This window comes from Falco biarmicus, chromosome 10 (genome assembly GCF_023638135.1).
Source record: "Falco biarmicus isolate bFalBia1 chromosome 10, bFalBia1.pri, whole genome shotgun sequence".
Classification (NCBI taxonomy): domain Eukaryota; kingdom Metazoa; phylum Chordata; class Aves; order Falconiformes; family Falconidae; genus Falco; species Falco biarmicus.
In genome coordinates, this window is record NC_079297.1 from 14,653,050 (window position 1) to 14,677,863 (window position 24,814).

The 24,814-nt window shown below is 49.4% G+C and overlaps 1 protein-coding gene across 6 annotated transcripts in view; it reads right to left on the minus strand.

Moving 5' to 3' along the window:
* MYT1 (myelin transcription factor 1) overlaps positions 1 to 24,814 on the minus strand; it is a 62,394-nt gene that overhangs the window by 20,337 nt on the left and 17,243 nt on the right. For 4 of the 6 annotated variants that reach the window (XM_056354917.1, XM_056354915.1, XM_056354912.1 and 1 more), the window contains exons 2-11: positions 22,006 to 22,106; positions 13,931 to 13,985; positions 11,990 to 12,020; positions 8,595 to 8,657; positions 7,587 to 7,834; positions 5,893 to 6,771; positions 5,132 to 5,266; positions 3,614 to 3,752; positions 1,880 to 1,993; positions 211 to 425 (exon numbers count right to left, since the gene is read on the minus strand). In XM_056354917.1, coding sequence (XP_056210892.1) covers positions 211 to 425; positions 1,880 to 1,993; positions 3,614 to 3,752; positions 5,132 to 5,266; positions 5,893 to 6,771; positions 7,587 to 7,834; positions 8,595 to 8,657; positions 11,990 to 12,020; positions 13,931 to 13,985 — 1,879 coding nt within the window. In that variant the 5' untranslated portion in view covers positions 22,006 to 22,106. The remainder of the gene's footprint in view (positions 1 to 210; positions 426 to 1,879; positions 1,994 to 3,613; positions 3,753 to 5,131; positions 5,267 to 5,892; positions 6,772 to 7,586; positions 7,835 to 8,594; positions 8,658 to 11,989; positions 12,021 to 13,930; positions 13,986 to 22,005; positions 22,107 to 24,814) is intronic. The other 2 variants (XM_056354916.1, XM_056354913.1) reach the window with 1 other exon arrangement.

A 24,814-nucleotide genomic window follows, 5' to 3' on the forward strand; every position in this document is an offset into this window, starting at 1 on the left:
GGGCTCCTCTCTCCATCAAAGGTGCACACCTTGGGACCCATCTCAGCCTCCCCATCCCCATTTCTCCACTAGCTTCACAGCAGCAGGAGGGATCCAGCAGCTCAGACCCAAGACTCTCCCATCACCCCAAAGCCATGATCCCAAGAACCTCGCGGCATGCTGAGAAAGGCAGAAAATGCAAAACCCAGCCCATCCCTGCTCCCAACTTACATTTAAAGGCTTTAGGTGAGGTTTCGCTAGTCTGAATCTTTGGGGCAAGCATGCGTTTGCCAAAAACCTGAGCATCAAAACTTGCATAATCGAAGGTGACCTTGGAGTACTTCTCCAGCTCCTTGGCCAGGTTGGCCCGGGGGGTTGCTGGGACCATGTTGGGCCGGTAGCTTCCGTACTGAGGGATCTCCAGTTGCTTCACAAAGCACATAGGCCTGAGGATGAAACAACAAACAACAGTGACTCTCTTTTCCTTGACAAGATGGCTGTTGGGAGGGGACCAGACGCAATGGGGATGCATAGCTAGCTGTGCCTTGTCCCTGAGGGGTTACTGAAGAAGCAGATGCAGCGACAGCCCTTTGGTTCTCCCTCAGCAAGTCTGAATCTGGTTTGGGTCTCTTTGATTACTTTTTTTATATTTCCCCCTTTATATTTTTCTTTTTTTTTTTTCTCTCTTTTTAAGCAAAACACCGAGGTGTCGCTTTCATCCAAAACAATATTCTTGCAGGCTGCCATGGCATGGTAGCATTTTCCAAAAGCTGTAGAAACTTGGGCACGACCGCTTATGGGACCTATGACACAGGATGGAACCCAAGGCCATGAAGACCCCAGTTTTGCTCTGCTCCCCACTGCAGGTTCATTGCAAAGGCACAGGGCCTCTCCCCTGCCTGCAGAGCCCCTCTGGAAGACCCGCTTCTGCTGGGCTGCTTATCATGAATCAATTTGACTTGCATAGAAATTGTATATAAATGGCCTATTGTTATTCTCCTTCCCGTGACCTCTTTCCACCAGCCAGTCCTCGGAGTGGGAGCTCCTTGGAGCATGGACTGTCCTCATGATGTGCTCAGAGCACTCTGCTCCCGGCACGGGCTCTGCTGCAAATAAATAAATAATTGCCCTGAATGGCCTTTCCAAAGCACCGAGTGCTGGCACACCAGGGTGCACAGCAGTCCTGGGGAGCAAATAAATAAATTAATCAGACCTTGATGCCTTTGTGGGAGTGCTGCTCAAGGCTCCTACTGCGGTTTTTATCCCACTCTCGTCGCAAAATAACTAACCATATTACAATCCATCTGTAGCCTCATGAATCACATCAGCTACGGAAGCCAGCATCTATCAGGAACACCCTTAACGTGAGACAGCCCTTTCTCCCGGGAAGATAGAGATGGGTGAAAGAACAAAATAAATGCGACTGGTTTGGAAATGAGTGGCAGGTTTCTCTCCTCCGAACTGTGCAGGCTAGGGATGAAAAGTGGGTGGACTTCAGGCGAAACTGCCATCGAGTGATTTATACGCAGCCTAAATCTCCTCCTCCCCCTCCCCGAGCCCACCCTACTTATAATGCTAATATAATAGCCATCATTCTCTGGCAGTTTGCATTGCAGAGCAATCGGCACAAATGCCTTCTGCTGCACTGGTAAAACCCTTTGGCCTGTAGCCTCAGCATTAATTGATGCTACAGAAGCAATTCATTGTCCTCAATGCCCTCCCTGGGATCATCAATTAAATATCTCCCCACCTTGGCGAGACCTATGATCATAATAACAGGACTCAGCAGTATCAAGATACAGCCGGAGGGAGCCGTGACGGCTGCTCTTGCGAGCATGGCATGACGGGGAGGGCTGGGGCAGCCTGGTTACGCGGCGCTGCGCTTTGTGGTCCCATTTACCTGAGTATCCGGTCAGAATTGGAGCTGGTCTTCGAAGGATCACCAGACTGGGTTTGTTGCTTTTCATGCGATTTGGCTAATTTTTCAGCAGCAGCAATGGGGCACCCAGATAAACTGTGGAAATTTTTTTTGTTTTGTTTTGCGGTTTGGTTTTTTTTTTAAGAAGGAGAAAAAAAAAAGAGAGAAGGAAAGCAAGCATGAGGGATGAGTGTAAAAAATTCATTTCAGGGTCCCAGAGCTGCACTGAGCCCATGCGAACAGTGCTTGCATTTAAAGGGTTTTTTCATTACCATTATCCTAGCTTACTCTTAGTCTTGGCAAGTGGCAAAGCAGCCAAACACCAAGTGCCAGACTTCTCTGGAATGAGCCCCGGAACATCCCCAGGGCCCGGCGGTGGGTCAGGGACGTAGCTCCCCCTGCTTGAGCACAGCAGGGGTAGAAGGGGACGGGCTGGTGCCTTTGAGTGGTTTTAGCAGTTAAATGGCATTTCTGATTTGTATTTATATGGATCTTTTGCAGGGGCCATTTGAAGGTAGCCTTCTGAAGGGCACTTGCAGGGAAGCATTTGCACTTCTGATGTGCACGGCTGCCAGCGCGCCGGTGCCTGGGGAAGGTCGAGGGCTGTAATGGCTTTTGCTCACACATGCCCTGTGCATCAGCCTGGCTCTGCCTCTCCGGGACAGCTTGGATCTTACTGCGATTGCTCAGGGAAGGTAAAAATCCCTCGCAAGCAGAACCCGCATGCTCCCAGCCTACCCCAAGCCATCACAGGCAGCTTCATCGCTGGAACAGCCAGCATGGAGGGAACCCCAGCCCAGCCCCATGTGCAATTCAGGGCTCTGACCCCACTGGGTCTCAGCCCAAAGTTCGCTCCGTAACCCCTAACACCAGCAGATGGTTCAGTCTCATTGCAATTGCTTGCTGCCTGCACCAAACTGAACTTCTTAATTAACCAAGCAGATTTCCCTAATATTCCTCTAGCAGCTATGATGAAGCACCCACCACCTTCCTCCATGGCTGAACAAGTAACAACACAAACTCACCTCACACCTGCAAGCGCACTGACACTCACAGGGACATCACTCTCTGCCAATTAAGCTCAAGAGCAACAAATGGTAAATCATAAATTCATGAGCGCATCCCTGTAGCAAAAGCTACCCTGGCTTTTTGGAAGGTTTCTAGCTTTTAAGTGCATCATCCCCTCCACTTGCAGTCTTCCCATTCGTAAAATTGCTCGGGTTTAACCAAAGCCAGAGCACGGGATACAGGTCCCAAACTGAACCCTGTCCCCTCCTGACCACATCTGGCCTGAGGTCCTACAGCAAGAGGACCTAATTTCCCAGTTCGTCAAGCATTTTGACCTAAATATTGTGGAAATCCCTAGAAATCATGCACAGTGCTCCACCACCAAACACAAACATCACCCTCCAGGCAGCCTCACTGGGCACCCTCTGCTTCCCCAATGCCAAATGCCTCTTTCAGGAACCCCACCTGCATCAAGCCCTCCACAGTCCCACCTGCAAGCCTGGAAACATTGCTCTGCTCTATTCCCAGCCAGAAGTCACTGCCCCATCTTGCTTTCCCAAATTATTCTTTCTCTTAGGGTTATCCCTGCTTCACCCATCTTAGTTGCACCATCCCTCAGTGCAAAAGTAAAGCCAAGTCTTGTGGGGATGGTCGCCCTGCTGGCCACCCTTGCCCTGGCTGTGATGGAGAAGCAGTCAAAGCTGGTACCTCCTGTGCGTGTTGCGGTTGCTGTTGACGTGACCCTGTCCTGTGCAGCCTGGCGTGGGGCATTTCAACACGTTCTCGTGCATCGCCAAGACTTCGGAGCAAGAAGGGCAAGGGGAGAGGGGAAGGGAAGCAAAAACAACTTGATAAAAATCAGAGAAAAAAGAAAAAAGACAAAATCATCAAGGTTTGTACGCTGGTTTCCTAGAAATCAGGGGACGTGAAATGCTGTAATTAGAATTTGTCTGAGTAGAGAAAAAAGATTTACAAGGCAGCAGTGCTCAGGTCAGCACTAGATTAGCATCTGTGCACACAGCTTGGGCTTTCTTCTCGTTTGCTGATTGCAGTCCAGCTTCCCCCATCCAGCCCCTCCCACCCACCACTGTTTTGGAGCCAGGTCTCCCCATTTCAGGTAGTTTTAAGTGATTGAAGTTGTATCTCTGCTTTTATCCTTAGGACTAGTCTTTGTTTGATTTTTCTTTTTTGTCTTTTTTTTTTTTTAAAAAAATTTAATCTTCAGGATTATTGCTTCCTGCAGCGCTGACCTTAAAAGTAAGGAAAATAATTTGATTTGCGAGCTTTTCTAAAGCACACAGCTTATGTTAGTTATTTATTAATATTTTTTTCTTGCATTCAAGCTTGTGTGACGATAACTGCACTTTCTCCTTGTTTCTTGCTGTGTTTATGGCAGGTCTGCAACCTTTGAAATTACCGATAAGGAAGGGCTCCTAATTTTTTTTTTTCCTCTGTTATGCCATTATAGTAAACATACAACATTGATTTTTATATATATGTAGAGGGAAAGCTATTTAGGATGCTGGTAGAGAGGTAGAAATGAAGTATCTCTCTATGCATATAGATATATAAATCTGTTATGATGATGATAAATATTTTCTGTGGGCTAGATGAATCTCAGTACAGCACCTTGCGAGTTTTACAGTGAGGAGAGCATAGGAGGAGACTCAGCTATCCTGCGCATCCTGAACGACTCCTCGCCTTTGCCACCCGGCAACACTTCCAGCACATTTAAACAGCAAGAAAGAACGTTTTCCCCTTCTTCCCAACATGATATCCCAAATAAGGAAAAACGCAAGACATTCAGTGTAAAGATGGGAACTGCTTAACACACCCCTGGAGGCAGGCAATGATTTTTAAAGCACTTCTTTAATTCTCAGGGAAGGGACCTCATTCTCCACAGGATGGTGCTAAAAATCTTTAAGAAGGGTAGGACTTCCTAGTAAATTCCATAGTGTTTCCCATGAAGAGCAATAACACTTTGGTGGATAGAAGCATCCCAGAACAACTTGGAAAAGGATCATCCCACGCCAGAAACTCTGGCATGGCCCAAGGATTAACATTAGGCTCATGCTAGGGACTCAGTCATAATATTCCCATCATTTGGGACTATCTGGAGTGCCCACTGGCCTTGAGACAGCTCTGCCCACCAGGTGTGAAATTCTCCCTAGGAAATCAAGCTTCAGACCAGTTTAAACAACCCTCATTATCCCACCGTGTACTCACTCTCGGGAGGGATCCTGTCTTTGTGCGGACAACCGGAGAGGCTGCGGTGGTGAGGGTAGAGTCCCGTGACATGGCCGGTCCCGTCACAGCCAGGAGTCGGACATTTGATTTCTCGCTTCTCGGGTCTTGAGGGATCTAGGGATTGTGGGAGAAGCACGGTGGGAAGCAGGTTACCAGATTTGGAGGGGAAAAGGTGGAAAGGAGAGGAATATTGCTGAGGATGCTTCCTACCGCTTTTCCAGTTAAACAGGGAGAAACCTTTGGCTTTGGAGATTTTATTTCTTGAAGGTGGAATTGTAACACTGGAAGTTTCAAAAACTAAAATCAGCAGAGCAGTTTGAGTAACTGACCCAGCCAGGAGCACGGAGCCACTCACAGTGACCGAGCAGGCAGCCGGGCTCAGCACCCAGGGGACTCTGCCGTGTCCCTCGTGCTGCTGTGGCCAGACTCCTACCACTACTTTAAACCCCACTCGGATTCTGAACCAGCCCTGCTGCTCAGGCAGAGAGTCTCAAGGCCAACAGGCAATTTAGTCAAGCAATTTCCCTGCTGAGATGTAGAGGACACCATCATTTTGTGCATTCTCTGTTGACCCTCAGATGTCCCCACCCCTCTGGGTACTGAGGAGTTGTGGCTAAATCCCCTGGGTGGGCTGTGACCCCCCCCCAGCAGCCTGGTTTTCAAAGGGTGCTGTGCAGACAAGTTCAGCTATTTCACTGGGGATAGGAAGGAAGAAGACCCATGAAGGTTTGTCCCCATACCTTTGCCATAGTAGCTCTTTCGGATGCTGTCCAGCGGTTTGCTCTGCTTCTCGTCCACCTGGAAGTGCTTTACATGCTCTCCCGGCAGCCTGCTGGGCTCCCGCACAATTTTCACCTGCTCGGCTTTCAGCGCAATGGCTTGTTCCAGCAGCCCCAGGTTCCCCCTCGTCATCATGTCATACATCTCTGACTCATCGGTCACCGCTGATTTCTGGGAGCGGGCGTCGTCGTCTTTGTCGTCATCTGACCGGACCTCCACGATGACCGAGTACTCGGGCTTTGGGCTGAACTGCCCTTCACAGTGGCTTTTCTGGGTGTCCTGAGAAGTGTGAGGAGCTTCTTCACAGATCACTTCAGGAGCCATCTCCTCCTCCTCTTCATCCTCCTCTTCTTCTTCCTCTTCCTCCTCTTCATCTTCATCCTCCTCCTCATCATCATCTTCATCCTCCTCATCCTCCTCCTCCTCCTCCTCCTCCTCCTCTTCTTCTGCTTCAGCCTTTTCCAGTTTGCAGGACTCCTCACAGTTCGCATCGTCCCGGTGCTCTGGACACAACTCGCTGCTGCGTTCGCTGGTGACCTCGATGACCTCCTCCGCATCCTCCGTCTGGATGATGATCTCCTTGTCACACTCCTCCTCCACTAACTCCTCTCCCGCATCCTCATGGACCAGGTGCACAACATTGGATGGCGGCTTGGAGCCCTGCAGCTCAGCCTCAGGCAGCTGCCCTTCGATGGCGAGGGTTTCCTCTGCTATTTGGCCTAGGTTTAGGAGAGAGTTGGCGATTATTTCTTGATAGCTGCTATAGTTGGCCTTGCTGGGCCCAGACATACTTGTTGCCGTGTTTTGTCCATAATGCGTCGATTTCGCTGGGCTTCTCTCTGGGGGGGTGGAGGAGAAAGAAAAGAAAGGGGAAGAAGAAAGAAAAGGGGGAAAAAGAAAAGGGGAGAAAGAAAAAAAAGGAAGAAAGGAGAAAAGGAAAAGGAAAAGAAAAAAGGAAAAGAAAAAAAGGAGGAAAAGTAAAGAAAAAAAAGAGGAAAATAAAGTAATTATTTAAGCTCATAAACATCTCTTTGTCTTCCTTAAGCTTAATTGAAACTAGAGCCTAGCTGTTGTACCTCTGCAGCAGCGAATTTATTGCATTTGGGGATCACAGGTAGAAAGGGGATTTCCACGTGGAAGTTTTGGTGGGACTAAGATGCGTGTGGCTTCCCAGCCCCCGCAGCCAGCAGCCACCTGGCCCCCTTGCTCCCAGTGCTCCCCAGACCGGGCTTTCCAAAGCAGGGGGGCGGCACAGTGCCAGGACCTTGGCTGGACACCCACCTCCTCCAGGTAGAGACAGGGACAGCTCCTGCATGGGGACACCAGCTGAGCCCCTCGAGGCACCGATGCGGGACCGCGGCTGCCTTCCCCACCGCCATCTGAGCCATGCAGTGAGCTCCTCCGTGCTTTCCATGGGTCTTTCCCCAGGGAGCATCCCTGATGGAAAAGCCCTCATTTTTAAGACACTGGAGACAATCTATGCTCATCCTCTCTCTGCTTAACCAGAGCTTTGCCATTGTGCTTCCACTGAATGTAATAATTGAAGGACCCATCCTGTACATAATTCAGAGGAGCTATAACTCCTGGTTATTAACACTCCCTGCCCTTTATTCATCTGCAGAACACAGCTCTGCAATCAATAATGATAAAGCACCTTCTGCCGGCTCAGGGCTGTGGGTCTCCTCCTGCTCCACCGCCTCCGCCTCGTCCTCCTCCAGCATCCCTTCCGACTCATCGGAGCCGGACTCCTCCTTTGCCTCAGCCTCCTCGCTGCCGTCACTGTCAACATTGTAGCCTTCATCCAAGGCCAGCTTGAGCGGATGGGATTTTCTCTTTGATACCAGATGTTCAGTCTCCGCATCCTGAAGTTTCCTCTTCTTTGCTAGAGGGCAGCTTTGTAAACTGCAGATGGGATCAAGGAGCAGAGAGGAGACATTGCTGAGTGAGAAAGGCATGGCTACGGCATCCAAACCCGTTAGGCAAAGGTGAGTCGGACAAATATACAAATACTAAAAAAAACAAATAAATCATCCAGCAGCCCAGCATTCTAGCTGTTTTAACCCTTTGTGGCCAGAAGATCTGCTCTCAGACCTTAACTTTCTGCAACTATGTCAACTTTTCTCAGAAGTCAGCGCAAGGATGTTGGGCTCACTCCAGCACCCTGGCCCACAGGCAGCTGCTGCCAGGGAGCAGCAGGACCAGCAGCTCCCAGCACCACTGTTGCTGATGGCCACCAGTGCCACCATGAAACAAGGCAAGAGATGCAGTACCATCCCCTGGGGCACGTCTACCAACTTTTCCAGTCTCACTATTATAGGGTAATGAAAACCATCACTTAAGGCTGCCATGGCCTCCAAGGCAGCCAGAGTGCTCTCATTTCTTCTCCTTACCCACAGAGGCACAGAGCAGACCAAAATTTCTGCCGGTCATCAACCCCAGGCACCTACGCACTTGGTCTGGGATCTGCGGGAAGGCTACCGTCAGCCTGGTGAAGCAGATCCTTTAGGATACCTCAAGGACCGATGGAGAGACAGAAATTGGCTCTTTGGTAGCTAGGTTTGGTTCGGTTGCTGCTCTGAACCAGCCTCTCTCCAGTGAACGTCTGTCTTTTGGGTTTCTTGCTTGCATTTTTCCGTTCCCACAACCTCCAACCCAGCCTCACCTTCTGTGCCTTGCATACTTTCCACGGATGTGTCCTGAGCCATTACAGCCTGGAGTTGGACAGCTTGAAAGGGAAACAAGCAACCATCAAGAACAGCAATAGGATTTGGCGAATTTATTTTTAATTAGAAATGTATAAACTATGGTCAGTTAAACAGGTCCTGTGCCAAAGGAACAAAATAACCGCAAAAGGGAAGATAATTTCCCTCAAATGGTTCAGCTTGTCCCTTTGAATTCCAAGTGAGGAGGGCAGGAGAGCAGCCTTGCAGTTTGCTAAAAATTAATGAAATGACTCACCCCATTTAATTAGATGAACGGTTCATTATAGTTTTATGAGTATGTTTAATTAAAGATTTGCATGTGTAAGAGCAAGCTTTTAAAAAGCAGGCAACTACTGCACTCTGCCTCCCCACTGCCACTCTTCAGTTTTCCTCTGGTGCAGGAGGAAAACACGGGCTTTGCGCTTATTTGATGGCTTCTCAGGGAACTGGGGTTCCTTGCAGTAAGAAAGGGATGGCTTTTTTGGAAAGAGCAGGCTGGGAGTGGATCAAGGAGGTATTAGCCAGAGCACATTGGGTGGAGATCACCAGGACAAAAATCCTCAAAAGCACCTCAGAGCCTCTTTGGGGGGAACAGGTGGGATTTAGGTGACCAGATCTCCCAAATCCCTGCATTTGTTCCGGCTGCTCCACAGAAGAGGATGAGTTAAATACTTCCAGGGAGCTCTGGGCAGTGCTCAAAGTCCTTTGCCACAGACTGCAGCGATGCAGCCTGCTTGCTGCATCCCTCAGCGCGGGGCCACACACCTCTCCTGCCAGGGTAATTAGTCCCAGCTCCAGGAGCTATAAGGGCTCCAGATAAAAAGCATTAGAGCAAACATTTTCTGGCAAAACCAGATTATGGCATTGATTATAGGATGCCCAAGTGACTTGCCTGACATCTGAGGAATTCTGGAGTCGTGTAGGATTAATAACCTCATTTAGCACCGTATCACCCTCGGCCCGGGAAGTTGGAAGCGCTAATGAAATCTCTTTATGACAGTGCAAAGGGAGAAGGCATCGCCAGCCCAGAGGGGATCTGGCCAGCCTGTTATTCCTGGAGTAAAAGACGCAGGACAACATTACATAGTACCAAGTGCCAAGTCAGGCTTTAGGGACTCAGAATTTCTGCTCTCAGCAGAGAGCTCAGCCCTTGCAGAAAGCTGAGGATAAGGAGGATCTGAGTGCACTAATGGATGCAGCAGCTCTGGGTGCCGGCAGGTTATTAATGGCTCAGCTCCCCAGAACACCGTGCACAAGTCAGATCGCTGTGTTCAGAGAATATAATTCAACCCAAAACCGGGACAGGAAAGGGCTGCTGAACTGTCAGGAGAGTAGGAATCCTTCCTCCAGGGAGACCTGCTTGCTTTAGCTTAGCAAAGCTAAAGCTAACAGGGCAAATGATGGCAGCATGTCCCCTAAAGGGACACAGCGTTCTAGATGAGGCGTGGGCATAAGCTGCACCTCCTGGCCCCTCCAAGATGAAGTCCCCTTCCTGCTGTCCCCTTTGCTTATGGCCCAGTTTCAATCAGAGTTGCTGAGCATCCTCCAGCATCATCGCTTGGGGGATGGCTCCCAGCTTTTTCAGCACACATGCACAGCCTGAGCCTCACCACGCCTGGGGTCTTGCCTGCCAGCAAAGCATCCCTTCCCGAGCAAAATGCTTAAGGTCATGTATAAAAAGATCTCGTCCCGCTAACATGCATAATTGGAAGAGGGAGCTCCCCGCTTCACTACTGCCTCTGCTGATGATCTGAAAGTCTATTTAATTTTAATTGCCCTCAGTCATGACCGAGGCAGCTCTGTCCTGAGCAGCCCCAGACACACTTTAAGTGACTGCACGCTGAAAGACAGAGCGGTGTTTATGTTACCAGTGATGTGCCTGAAAAAGGCCTTATTCAGTGGAAAACAAGAGCAGCTCTGATGAAGATGTTACAGGCTTTCATAAGCTTCCCTGCATCAATTAAAGCTGATTCCCCCCCACTCACCCACCCCATTTTTGATGTGGCAAAAGGAAGCCTGCAGTAAAGAGTAAGCAGGAGAGAGCCAAGTGGTTCGGCATCGAGGTTTTCCAAAGCAGGTGGCGATTTGGGATGTCTCCGGCTTCAGCATATTAATTCAATCCCCTTAAAAAGTGCCAGTGCAGAGGTGATGCTCAGCATGTGCTACGCCAGGCTTTACCCATGCCCACCCTCCTTTCGGGAGGTTTCACGGATTTTGGCAGGAGTCCCAAAAGGGCTTCCAGGTCTGTTAAAGCTGCTCTCCTTCCCAGCAAGAGCCACCACACCGCACTGCTCTCCCCCTCCCCACAGCCTTCATATGCTTGACAAAAGGGCCTCTTATTGTTATGCAGACGATGCCCTGCTTCCAATTAGTCGATTAATCGTCCAGTTATTCAGGCAATTAGGTGACAGCTGCAGAGATGGCTTTGTGGAGCACTCTGCCCTGCCCCTTATATATGTCACCTGCTCCAATTACCACCTCCACTCAAGTGTTCAGCAATAAAAGTTGGAGAAGTGGCATGCCTGCCACTCACTCCTCCCATCTCTCCAGAGTAATAGGAGAGCAGAGGAGCAGAAATACTCTGAAATTGGGTTGGTTAAGGTCCAATTACTCTTTGACACATGCAGCTTTCTAAGGGAGGCTGCTAGGAGAGGCAGCCCCTGCTATTAGCGCCTGTCCAGGTTAAAGACTCCTACCTTTCACGTAAGCCCTTCTGCAAGGTTTAATGGGATCTTAGAGATGGGGGAGGCTGTTATTTATAATGAGAAGCTCTGTAGGGCTGCAGAGACTTGCTCCTGCTCTTTTGGCTGCTGCTGTTGGCATGCCGGTGCCGCTAAATGAATGATAACAGGACCTGGGTGACTCAACAGGGGGATGCAGGGCCAAAGGAGGGGCATCTGGCATGAGGTGATGTGAAACAACATTGTTTAGGGTTAATAAGAGGATGTAAAATACATAGAAAAGAAACTCTGGTTAGGGGGATGTTGTCCCTAATGAACCTGCAATGCAAAACGTGGGTGTTAGGTTTTGCTGGGATTTAGATCGGGGGTGGGACAGAGGATGGCTGGAGGGTTTCCAGTCTAATATGACCCCTCTAGAGTTTCTATTTTCACCCCTTTAACTCCCGTGGTTCTTCTGGTGCATGTTGTCCACACATCAGTGTGCCCAGAGGACTTGGACACAAGGTTCCCACCAGTATAAGTCTCCTAGCAAGACCTCCACCCCATCAGTCCCATGGGTTTGCTCCCCTCACCCGGGCTCCCCAGCCTATAAGGAGCTGCAGGGCTGTGCCCACAGCAGCCTTGGTGCGGGGCCTCCCCTCCTTCCCACCACCGAGGGTGAGCAGGGTCCTTACCTCACCTCCTGGCCGATGAGCTCCGTGGGCACTGGTGGAGGGGCAGGATGCAGCAATGGAAACAAACACAAGGTCAAAAACACACCAGGGATCTGCGCACCCCCCTTCTCTGGGGGATCATCTCCTGCCTGCAGCTGGGTTGCTGCTGCCTCCTCAGGCATCCCATTTGGGGAAGGCAAGGAAAATCTATCCTGCCATTATTTACTGCATGCCAGCCTCTAGTAAATCATAATCCTGCCTTGTAAATCCTCATGGCTGTGCTTAATTTCAAGCGCGTGAGCGTGTTTGCAGCATCAGGGACCACCTCTCTCTCTAAAGACGCAATGACTTTAAAGTCAGTGGAGCCATACTGATACAGTGCATTGAACTCAAACATTTTTAAGTAAAGACCAAGTTTTCTCATGCCTTCTTCTCTGTTTGCCTTTAAAACATGCACCTCAGTTACTTTTTGCACTGTTACTGTTTTGCTGCAATGGCCACATTTACCTCTACAACAACAGGCACAGCCACATTTTTCTCCTCCCCTTGTCACACTGGACTGATGTGGGAGCCCCTGCCTATGCTCAGACACATGGTAGGCTGTGTGCTATTTGGCTTCTAAGGTAAACAATGCTTTGTAGGGGTGTTAGGGATTATTCCCCATTTATGAGTAAGAGGACTTCTCATTGCTTACAGTTATAACACACAACATAGCATCGCTGCTGAAACCTTACATCCATCCAGGAATCCAAATAATCAGGAGGGGGGAAAATCCACAACCCAAGTCTAAATTTGCCCAGGCTAAAAACCATAACACGTTTGCTCAATTTGTTTGAGCTAATTGGGTTTCCTGGGATCCAGTTCCCGGTGGGATGACTCACAAGCTTCAACAAACTGGAGGCAGCAGCAAGTCCCAGGGCATATGCAATAAATTACTTTTTCACATCAGGAAATCCAGATTCAAGTGTGGGGAAGGCAGGGTGCGAGAAAATAAATAGAATCAGGGCACTCTCATTAGCAACCTGAGCAAGCACCTTTATGTAAGCACAACAAAGCAATGAAACCCAAAAATCCAAGCTCGATTCAGCATAATTGGCAGCATCTGGGTTTTTGTTTTAAAAAGCTGCAGATGCTGAGAAGGGCAAGGAGGGTCAAGACAAAGGAAGGTGGCTTGGCACAGCTGTGTGGGTGAAGCTGCAGGTCCTGCAGCCATTGCACTTTTTCAGCCAGCCCTGTTCATTCCTTGCTTCCAGCCACCTTTGCAATTCATCACATCCATAGCCACAAAAAAAAATTCATGGTCACAAAAAGGAACCAAAACAGAGAGGCTGGTCTGTAACCATCACACGTGGCTATGGGACCATCTGAGGTGACACCCTCTGCTCTGCATCAGAGCACCTCGCCTTCTCCCCAACAGAAAGCATGCAACGAAAGACCTGCACATGTTTTTAAATTCAGAAAATAAATAGCAATCAAGCTTTTTAACAAGTCGTTTGTCCTCACATCCCTGCCAGGGGACGGCCCCATTTGCTTCTCCAGCATGCACTACTTCTGCCAGGCACTCTCAGATGTGCAACTTCAAAGCCGCTGGCAGAGTGCGCATGATGAAAGCCCCAGGAGCTGATCTGAAGCTCCAGTGATTGCAATCCCCCTAAAGCAAAGCATGTAAAGGGGTGATTTTTTTTTTATTTCTCTCTCTCTCTTGCTCTTTTTTTTTTTTTTTTTTTTTTTTTTCTCCTAGGTGTAAGGGATGAGGGTTAAATATTCTAAGGACCTATAAAGGTTGCGGCTGGGAGTTTTGCAGGTTTGTAGATAGATTGCAGTAGGGTTGGAGAGGAGAATATTGAGCATAACTTAAAGAGTTAAGCCTGGACCTGAAAAATCAAAGCCTATTTGGAACAAGCAAAGCGCGAGGAGTTCAAGTTTGTGCATCCCTGTGCTGCGGGATAACCAGCTGCTCACCTCTGATAGACTTCGATCGCGTGCGTGCTCTCTTATCATCATTTTCTAAACTCATCTGGAATGTAAAGAAAAGATAATTGTTGAAAGATAACAAGAAAATTATTGTTAAAGGACAATCTCATATGTGGTCATCGCTCTGTGTAAATACCTGAGCAGCAGGGAAAGCTTTCCCATAATTTTGAGACAGAGGTTTCTTGCACTGATTTGATTGTTCAACCCACAGTGCCCTGTAGGAACCCTATAATTAATATCCACATCCTGGGACACAACAAGGACTCTCCACTGGTTGGGAACTACAGAGGGACAAACAGCCAGATGTGATGGCCCGTGATGGAAAACACCCGTGTCTGAGCACTTAAGGGCAAAACTGATTTCTCTGGATTGCACCACAGAAGCGCTGTAAGCACCGAGATGAGTTGCTGGCACATATTCAGAAATCTGTGGATACACAGCCCAGCTGATCTTGTGCTCAGGAAGGGCAACTTTTTGTGTAGTGCCCTAAAGGGCACCCTCTTCTTTCTGCTTAAATTTGACACAGAGAGGGTTGCATCTAAATAACCCCTGCAACATGGACATCAAAGAGGAGGTCTGCAGGGAATATGGGCATGAATAAGCAACACTGGGGACTTCAAAGTGCTTGATATTAATTAAACATCACAACATGCCACAAGGTAGCGGAAGGCTGAAGTGCAGCCACCTTTGGGGTGCAGCGCAGGCTACACACCCATGCCCCAGCATCGGGGGGCTTTGAAATCAGGCTGTGCCTGGAGGTGGGAGCTACAAGAGCAGGGGAACCTCTGTGGCAGAGCAAAAAGGCATAGCCAGAATAACAGAAATGGGACTTCATTAAAGTTGCCAATGAAGTTGCTGAAGTGGTCAAGGAGCTGGTTTTACATCTTGCCCTTGACACAGATGCTCTCTCTGCAGGCAGGTGCATTTGGGGTACGCAGGATCAGGGTGTGGGCAGGGGGTGGATTGTAGCCTGGTAGGTTAGGGTCAAGACAATTTGAGCTTTATTGTAGTGCTACCATCTGGGACATTTCCTCCTGGGATAAAGAGGCGCAGAGAGAAAGGCAGGGGAAGGACCATTTCCAAGCGGGATTTGACATAAAACCAGATTCTCTTTGGAGCATCCTCTACTGGTTGGAAAGGATCTGACCAGCTCCTGTGCATCCCCACATGAGGCTCCACAGCTAACCCTCCAGCGCCCCTGAGAGAGGGGGGACGCAAGCAGCTGCTCCCCCAAGCTGAGGAGCAGGAAGGGACATGCATGCAGAGCATGTGCGGTAGCTGGGATGATGCTCGCCTGATACATCCACTGCATCCCCACAAGCACCTTGAAACTATTTCTTGATGGATGCTGCTCACAGTCCCCAGCAGAAGGGGCTGGGGAGGTCCTCACCCATCAGCCTCAAAGGATGCACTGCTTGGTGTGAGTCTCTTTTGTTCCCCCTGAGGCTTGGGGGGAGCAAGGAGGGAGGCTGTCAGGCAGGCAGGGAGAGGGGATGCAAGTCCCCACTCCAAAGGGCAGGGATGGAATTTCCCCCAGTGCCCCTCTCCCTTCCACTGCCACCCTCCAGAAATGCGGCGTTAACACACAGTGATTTATGTGTTTTTGTTAGATAGGGAGATTGGCGAGGAGGGGAGGGGGGGAAGGGGGGGAAAAATCAAAACCTGGAGCAATTTATGCATCCTGTCAGCATTCAGCTCATGGCACCGCAGTGTTGTGCTCCACGTTTATTACAATCTTCCCAATAACACAGCAGACAATTACTATAATTTGTATTTTTAAAGCCCCGTTTCCCTGTGGACCAATGGCTCACGTTTAAAGTGTGGAGAGGAGCAGGTGTCAAAGGGACTTCATTACATTTATGAGCCTTTCAACGTTGGCGTGCGCTGAGCAAGCTAGCTAATGCCGCTGCCGCGCGCCGACAATACAACTAATACATTTGATTGCTGGGAGTCTGCCTCCAACCAAAACGAACTTCAGAGAGGGCTTTTTTTTTTTTTCTTTTTTTCTTTTTTCTTTTTTTTTCTTTTTTCTTTTTTTTTTTTTTTTTTTTTTGACAGTTTTCCCAGGGAATTGGCACATGTTGGGCTGGTGCCTTGGCAATATGGGTTTCCTGCAGATAAATTAGTCAAAGTGGGAAGCGTAATGGGCACCGCCTGCAACGTGCCAGCTCTGGCCAAAAAAGAAGAAGGGCTGGGACCCTGCAGGGACAGTGGGGGAAAAGCAGAGCAAAACTTCAATTTTCTTAAACCTTCAAGGACAGGCAGGTGGGAAGGGCTCAAGCTGCTTGTCTATAAATGGGGGAGGCCCCATTTCAAGTTACATTTGTCTTCAGAAAATTAGGTAACACACCCAAGCTCCTCACTACACCACAGCACTTCATAAAGCAACTCCTCCCATTGCCTTTGCCACCTCTTTCAAGCCAGGATCAAATGCCCTGGGAAGACCGGAGCATACTTGGGCACTGCATAGGGAAAGGGGACCGGAGCCACCTGAGGCAGGGACGGACCCAACCTTGCTGAAGACCAAAGGATGAAAAAGCCAGATAAGCTGCCTTGCCTGTAATCTCTACAAAGCAGCATTTTTTTTTAAATAAAAACCAAACACAAACCAAAAAAACTCAAAAAATCTCACTAGATCACTAAATTATTGGGATTTTCCCCCATAGGGAAGACTCCATTACTTGGTTAAAGAACTTGACACAGCCCCGCCACTGCATAATTATAATGTTTCACTCACAGCATCAGATGGATGGGGTGAGTTCTGTACTCCCAGACTTTTTTTTTTTTTTCCTACCATCAAGCTGCTTTTCTCAGCTTAAATCAACAGCAGCACCAGCCTCAAAAATCTTCATTTCCCACCAAAGTGCAGAAACACCAGGAAAAAGATCCATTTCTGAACTCAGCCCCTGCTCCTCCCAGGCAACTTAAATTAACTGACATGGCCATTACTGCGCTTCTGGAGCCTCTGTGGTTATCGGGCTCGGATGCATGAAGGTTACATGAAACCACTGTTCTTTATTGTTTGCCTCCTCAGCGAGAAGCCCTCTAGACAGATCGTTTTAACGCGAAATTTCAGGTCACATAGTGCATGTTTGCAGTCTTGGAAACTGATGGGGTATTTTCATTTGTTCTCTCCCTTGCTCGCATAATAGCCAGGCTGAGAAGCTATCTGGATTTCACTCTTATTATTTTAACTCTGAAAGGAAAACAAAGCAATCTGAAAGGAAACCTGCAAATAAATTATTGCTAGCAGATGCCAGCCTCAGAGCATGTTAGTCCAGCTAGAAAAGACAGAGGTTTATTCTGCTCATCCTCGCCTTATCGCTGGATTATTTCTCACATTAAACCGAAACGAGCACCTGGCAGGTTTCCTAACCCGACACCACTAGGCCATGCAGTAGAAAGGACCCCGTGCTGAGGTCAGGATTCAGCTCAGTGCTCTGCCACTGAGCCAGGACAACCTTGAGAGCGTCACTTCATCTCTGGGTGCTCCTTCCCCCCACTTCTCCGAACACGCCATGGCGCAGGGGCTATTTCTTACCACGCATTTGTCCCGCACCAAGTAGCTTCCTGACACGACCGTAACACAAGCTATACTGACCATGTCCCAGTGCTGCAAATCTAAATCAATGGGGTTCAGACAGATAAACTGGAAAGACTGTTTAACCTGAGTAAAAAGTGAATCTTAACAGCCTCCTCCTACAGTGATGGTCTTGCTCTGCTGCCAAGACTACAGGGATACAGCGTGGGAACACCAGCACGGACCTGATGTTTAATTTTATGGAGTACCTGAGGGGTTGATATCTTCTTCTTTCTTATCTTAATACAGACTTCTTCTCCGATGGAAGAGTGAGGTGCTAAGTTAAAACCGCTGGAGCCTCCCATGCACTGACACCTAGGTGTGCCTAGGCTTCAATAGCTCTATGCAAATATGCCATTAAGGGCCATGATGAAATTCCCCACCGTCAGCAGTAATACTTTCTGTGTATTCAAAAGCACCACTGAGCTCAGAGAAAATAAACATCTTAAAAAAGCCTTCAGGTGGACAAAGGGAGGTGAGGATTCAGCGGGAATATTTATTTCACTCTGAAAACAGCAGAGCTTCCATCAGTGCTTATTCGCAGATATAGCAAAATGCCATTTGCAAGAAGCTGCGTCTGAGCTTTAGAGAGACAGACTGACAGACAGAGCCTCTATTTTTAGTTAAAACCCCCGAAATCTAAATTTGCCTAGCAGCAGGTAAAGCAAGAGGAGGAAAATGCCAGAAGAGATTACATTTTTAGAACAGAATTGTTGAAAAGTGGTTTTCTGCTTGGTCCTTCCCTCCTTCCAGGTCCAAAGAGCCCCTTCTTTAGCTCCTCATGGGAGAAGGCAGCACAGACCACCCTAACGAGGGAGGACCCCACCACACCTCACTCCACCCTGGCAGAGGCCAAGGACGGTCCAGCTCCCACAACCCCATTTCAGGGCTGGGTTCAAAGCCAGGGTGAGGGAAAGGAGAAGGATGCTGGGTGGGAAACCTCCTCCATCACCAACCTTGTCCCAGCAAACACCTTCGAGCCCTCACCAGGGAAGATTAATTTGCTGGTTAATTTGCACTGCTGCCCACTGCTCCTTTCCTACCCAAGGATCACCTTATCAGTGTGAGCCACTGAAGGGAGCAAACCCTGCGGTCCAGCTGGATGTATACTATGGGGCAAATCACACCCAGGCACCAGAACTGCCCCTCAGCACCCACCAAGAGGTGAGGATGGGCTTGAATGGCCTGTCCCGATTTCTTCTTCCTCTGTTGTATTTTTTTTTCTTTTCTTTTTTTTTGTTTTTTTCTGAGGGTTTTTTCCCCACCGCTGAGGAATCTCCCTCCTTGGCTGATGCAGGCAGAACATGGGTGGAAAGACCTGGATCTGGGTCTCCAAATCTCTCCCACTTGCTCTCTGCAAAGCACCATGGCATCATCAGTCACTGCAGAAAATGAAGAGGACTTTGTCCCACTGGACCTTCTCCAGCTGTTAATTTTGTAAAAAATAAGGGAACAATGAAGGAAGAAATACCCTTGATCTGCCTCTACTTTTAAAAAAGGCTCAATAGTAGCTCCCAGCTGCTATTTTATAACCACACTCTGAGGTTAGGGGTTTTTTTTTGCTTCTTCCCTTTAGGGTCTTCCTTGCTGCTTGATTTAAATCCTCCTGACATTCCACCTATTGTGAGTCCCATCCTCAGCTGAACAAACTACCGCCTGCCTTTTGCTTTCTGACTGCTTCCAGGAAAGGACACCCTGCGCAGTGTTCTGGGGCTTGGAGTCGGGGGGAGGATTTTGCCTTGACATCTTTAGATGCAAACCCACAGCTTGTACCCCCCTCAAACTACACATTACCGAGGTGTCACAAACATCCTCCCGAAGCTGTACTGTCAGTTTGCGTTTGCAGAAAAGGTCCAACTCCCACCCCAAAAAAAAAAGCTTAATGCTGCGAATGATACGCTTACCGAGCACTAATGCTCTGTAGCGATAGCAGAGGCATCCTCCGCACAAGTGAAGCGGACCAGAAAAGATGCTCCCGAGCATCACGTTTGACACAGCCGCAGCTGTACCATGTGCCTCTGCAGCGCTGACATTCAAGCATTAGGCTGGGGTGATTTCATATGCAGTAGTTTAAGTTGACATATACTTTCCTCTTGACTGTTTGAAAGTGCTACAACACGCAATCCAAACGCCATTTCACGCGCAGAGAGACCTAAGTGGCTTCGTTCGTGCAAACAGCTCTTACGCCAGAAAAGGAGGGGTTGGGGAAGGGGGGGCGGAAATAATATATCACAGTTCTTCAACCTCATTGCTTTCAAGCTCAGTAATAAGCTGCCTTTTTCATAAGATTATCCTCGAGTGGCACAATGAGAGGCGATGGCTGAGGCGAGCTACATGCCTGTCTCCGAAGAGGGCTGCAGCAGCCCATGTTCTTGGCAGGGGGTGGGCAGCTCTGGTGGTCCTATCAACATCAGCCCTGCCTGTCCTACCAGTGGCCAGCCTTCTGCAACAGCCTGCCCGCTGCTTAGCGGTACCCCCAGCTAGCTCACTGTGGCACAGGAAAATAGGGAAGATTTGGGAGACAAAGATTCTTTTCTCCATCAGCACGGTGATCCAGGATGAGCGCAGGCAGGAGCGTCCATGCGGACAGTCCCAGCTGGCTCCGTGCAGCAAGCACCTCACCGCAGCACTCTCCGGAGATCTCATTTCAGACCTGTCATGGGAAATTTTATCCTGCGCCTGGACTTCTTTAAGAGGCAAAAATAAATAAGTAAACGTGCCCCACATCCCATTGTCCTTCACTGCTGCACATCCTGTGGATTACAAGCTGTAACTGGCATGAAAAACTACATTTAAATACAATATGTATTTAGGAGCACACACGCAAGTGGAAGCATGTGTGCATGGGGCAGACCCAGAGGTTAGAGAGCAACTGAGATCTCGCTCCCCACTGCGAGGAAGAGGGCTGCACACAGGCACAATACCTAGGCCTAAACCATCGTAAGTTCTACCTGCATTTTAGGAAAACACGGCAGAAAACAAATATGCTACTGCACTGATATGCAGAGAACTATTTTTTAAATTTGCCTAAATGGATTTAAAGTGATGCGTGGGGAAAACTGCACATGGAGAGCTGGCAATAGCCTTATCAAAGCCAGCCTCTTCCTTCCCGTTCAAGTTTAATTTGGCTTTTATAACAAAGGACCAGAACTGATCTATCGCTCACTCACACACCTTAGGCTAGCAGGCTCGGTCTTGCAGCCAAAGATGCACAGGATCAGGCCCTTGTGTACCCCTGACATCCCACGGTGTGACTCTGACCCTGGCTTTACAGGACCAGCACTGCCACCCCGAAAAGCTGCAGCTCCCCAAATCCTGCTCCCACTTCAGATGCCCCCTTCCCACCTCCTCCTCTTGCCCCCAGACCAGTCACTCTGTTTTAACACAAATCAGCAGAGTCGGAGGTTGCAGGAAACCCTTGTTAGCAATGTGCCTGGCAGAGACAGCACACTAGATGAGCACCAGGTATGAGGAATATTACCTTTTGTAATCATCGCTTTATTAACATACAACAATCTTATTAAATCTAATCTAAGTGCTTATTTGGCAGGTTCAATAGAAAAGCCTTAATTGAGCTCGTTTTAAATATAGCAACAACTGCTTACTCTGCTTTCTAAGAAGGTGTGAGCTTTTCTGGCGACACCTGCTTGCAGCTGACAGCTTGTTAGTGAAGAAGGATGGTTTTTAAGGGTGGATTTTTGCTGGTTTGGGGGTTTCCCAGGGTTCAGTTTATTTGGGGATACAGGAAGAGTCAGTAACATCAGTCACCAAAGGAGGGCTTCCTCCACCACCCAGGTGCGTCCATCCGCCCATCTGAGATGGTGCCTCACTACCGAGGGGCCAAAACGGGACAGGAAGGGCCATTTGTGTAGCAAGCAGCCCAATTCTATGCTTAATTAAAGCTTCTTAATCTGCTGGCAGTGAATCTGCCAGGAGGTTTGACAGCTTTGGCTGGACCTCTTTCATCAGCCACAGCTGCAGCAGTAAATGAGTGGCTCTGTTGAGCCCCTGTTGCTGCCCGGGGTCCTGGTGGGGATGAATGCTGCACTTGTCTCCTCCAAAGGCTCCACAGCTTCACCTGGCGTGCGGGGGGCTCCTTCCGACCAGCCGGCCCCTTGCAGAAAGGGCCTATTTTATCAGGCCTGGGACTGACCTAAATATCCTGATCTGATCCGCCCTTGAAGGATGGGACCAGAGAGGAAGGCAAGGATTTAAATATGTGGACTCGAAGCCAAATCTTGGCAGCTGGAAGCCCTCTCTGCCCGGATTCACCATGCAGGAGGTTTGGCTGCAGCAGGGAGACAGAGACATCCAAGTCCTGCCCATCACTTTGGGTACCGGAAAGGCTCCATCCCCCCAGAACCACCTGGTCCATAAGGGCTGGAGCAGCACGTGGCCCTCGTCCCATGGCCAACGTGTGGGGCCAAGGGTCACCGTACCACAAAAGTACACGCTTTTAGGGGACGGAAGGCTTTCTGCTCACCTTGATGTGTGTGCCGTGCAGGCTGGTGGCTCCCTCGCAGCTGCTGATCTTCTCTCCGCAGGTCCACCTCTGATTCAGCAGCTCACCCCGAAACTCATTTTCTGGGGAAGGGAAGAGGAACACGGGGTCAGGACACGGAGTCAGCCCAGCAACCCAGCAGCAGCAACCGGAGACAAAAATGCCATATATATATTCCCTGCCTGCTTTCTTTAACGGCCATAAAAATCCTGGCTGAGGGTCTCGATGCCCCGAGCAGGAACCCAGGGTGCCATGCCAAAGCCAAGAGCCCCAACCATGAAAAATGTTTATGCGCACCCTCAGCTTACCATAAACACTGTAATGCTGCTCAGCTTGGTCCTCCATTGGAAACCACAGTATTAACAGTGAGTGTCACTGGTGGGCTGGGCAAGGCAGCTGCCAGCAGTGGCTGGGGAACCCCACTGTGCCCTTACAGCTTCCTCTCATTCCAGAAGTAAAGTTAATTTTTAACCTTTCCTTAAAATGTGCACACCTAGGGCAGTGGATGGGACCCTTTAGCTGTGTATCAATGAAAGCGAGTGGGGTCCCCACCCATCTCCATGGCATCGGTCTGTGACATCAGTGTTCTAGAGGGAGTCCGTCCACAAACAGCAGCGAAGGTGCAAACCACGGCTCTCAGAGTTAGAGCTTCCAGACACAGAGCTGCTCTGGGAGCGAGGGAAAGCAGGCAGAGAGGACCCTCCATCCGTGGGGAAATACCGTGGGACGTATATACTTCCCAAGCAGATTCTCAGCACTTTCCCTTCATCTCATACAACTTCAAGCATCTCCAAGGGGCTGGCGCCAGCCCTGCTGCACATGGGTGGACGTGCAGCAGCGGGGCCAGCGCAGAGGAGCTGCAGTGGTGCGGGAGCTGCATGGCACAGCTGCACGGTGTGCAGGTACTGCTCACCGCAAGGAGATCAAGGGCGCTTGCCCCCAGCACCACAGCTCACCTTGGCAAATGGTTGTTGCTTTGGGCACTGCCGCCACAAGTCTTCCCCTCACATCAGTAATTGCGGTTCCCTCTGGCACTGAGTACTGAATTATTTACTGCCTGTTCTCCAAGTCTTGCTTCATTTATCTTCTACCACTGATAGAAAGGTAAAAGGAGAGCATCCCCCAGAAGGAGGCACATGAGGAGCTACGCGCATGCTGGCGCGCTCATTCATCTTGGGCTCCTAATATTCCGGGGAAGAGCTCAGGGTAGAGGCTTTGTTTCCTCCGCCCAACAGGCTCTCCTGCTTCTTTGGCTTGATGGTTCTGTTATTGGGGCAACCTCAAAGACAGGGAAAGCAGGGAGAAGGCTCACGCATGCTAAAGGAAACCTGCAGAAGGTGGGTGTTTCCAGCAGTGGATAACTTGCTGAGTGCATAGGACAGCAGCCGAGCAACTTTGGATCTGTTCTGCCACAAAGCAGCTTTTAGGAGAACATGAAGAAATTAGGTAGGGAATGTGTTCCTTCCCTGCTTGTGCCTGTTCTCTACCTGCAAAACATTAAGGAACAACCAGTATATCCTACAGTGCTCTTGCAAGAATGAATACATTGAAAGACCAGGATAATTTGATCCTATGGTGATGCACAATCTACGTTAGTGATGAAGACAAATGACTGTGAAAGTCATCTTCATGTATCTGTCCTAAACCAGAGCTGTGCTGGAGCCAGGAGGGCAGCTGGGGGAACTTTTTGAGGTTTCACAGGAGAAACACCTGTGTTGGAGACTGCTCCAAACTCTGTCTGATGCGCTGTGTTCCAGCCTGGGCTGAAACATTATTCTGCTTTGGAGAAGCTCCGAGGAAAGGGAGCAGGGAGGCACAGATGGCCAGGCAGATGATGAAAACCACGCAAAATGTGGGAAAGAAACTAGAAAGGGACAGAAGAAAGGAGAACAGAGGGAAAAAAACCCATCAGATAGGAAGAAATAAAGATGTTTCTATAGCACATTCATAGGACAGTACAGCCTGCCTGCTTAGCTGAAGCATTTCTCTGAGCATACTTCTCCCGAGCAGTGTGTTTTGAAGAAGGAGCATCCCCTCTGGGATGCAGTGGGGGCAGAAGCAGAGTGGGTTAAACTGTAGAAACAATGGATCCTGGATGCAAGATAACCCTAAAGATAGCTTAGAAGATTTTTTTGAAAGGTTGAGAGGTCATGAGATACAACACCAAGGATGAAAAAATAGCAAACACATACACACTTATCCTCTTTGGGCCTATTTCGGTCACATGTGCCTCTGTTGTAGGCTAAGGGTGAGTTCTGGAAGCTGCTGCAGTGAATATGGCCCCAGACGCCAGCTTGTCCTTGCCACGGGCCCCATCCCCACCTCCTGTGCCTTTGTCCCTGTGAGCAAGAGGAGGGGAAGGGGCTGAATGTTGGGGTGAAGAGCCCTGGCCAGGCTGAATGTACGTTGGCCGCACCAGCTCAGCACCTTCCTGCCCACTCCTGTCCCTCTGCCCAGCCCGGTTCAGATGGCCAAGGCAGCTCCATCAATACACGAGTCAGATTTCCTCTACTCCGTGCTGCTTAAATGCATCTGGTCCCCAGAGAGGATCAGCTTGCAGTGCTGGCTGTGCCCTTTCCACCTCGCCTCCGGACCCTGGGTTCAGCAGAAATGCAGCTCAGTGGTTCTGTGAAGGACACTTCTTTTAACCCCTACCTGGGCCACCCAAGTGATGATGCAGGATATTGCCTTAAATTAAAGTTTTTCCCCATGGGAAGTAGATCCCAGTGGGCACAGCACGTTCTGGGGTCCCCCCCTGGCACCGAGCCGGAACAGCCAAAGCACACAGCCG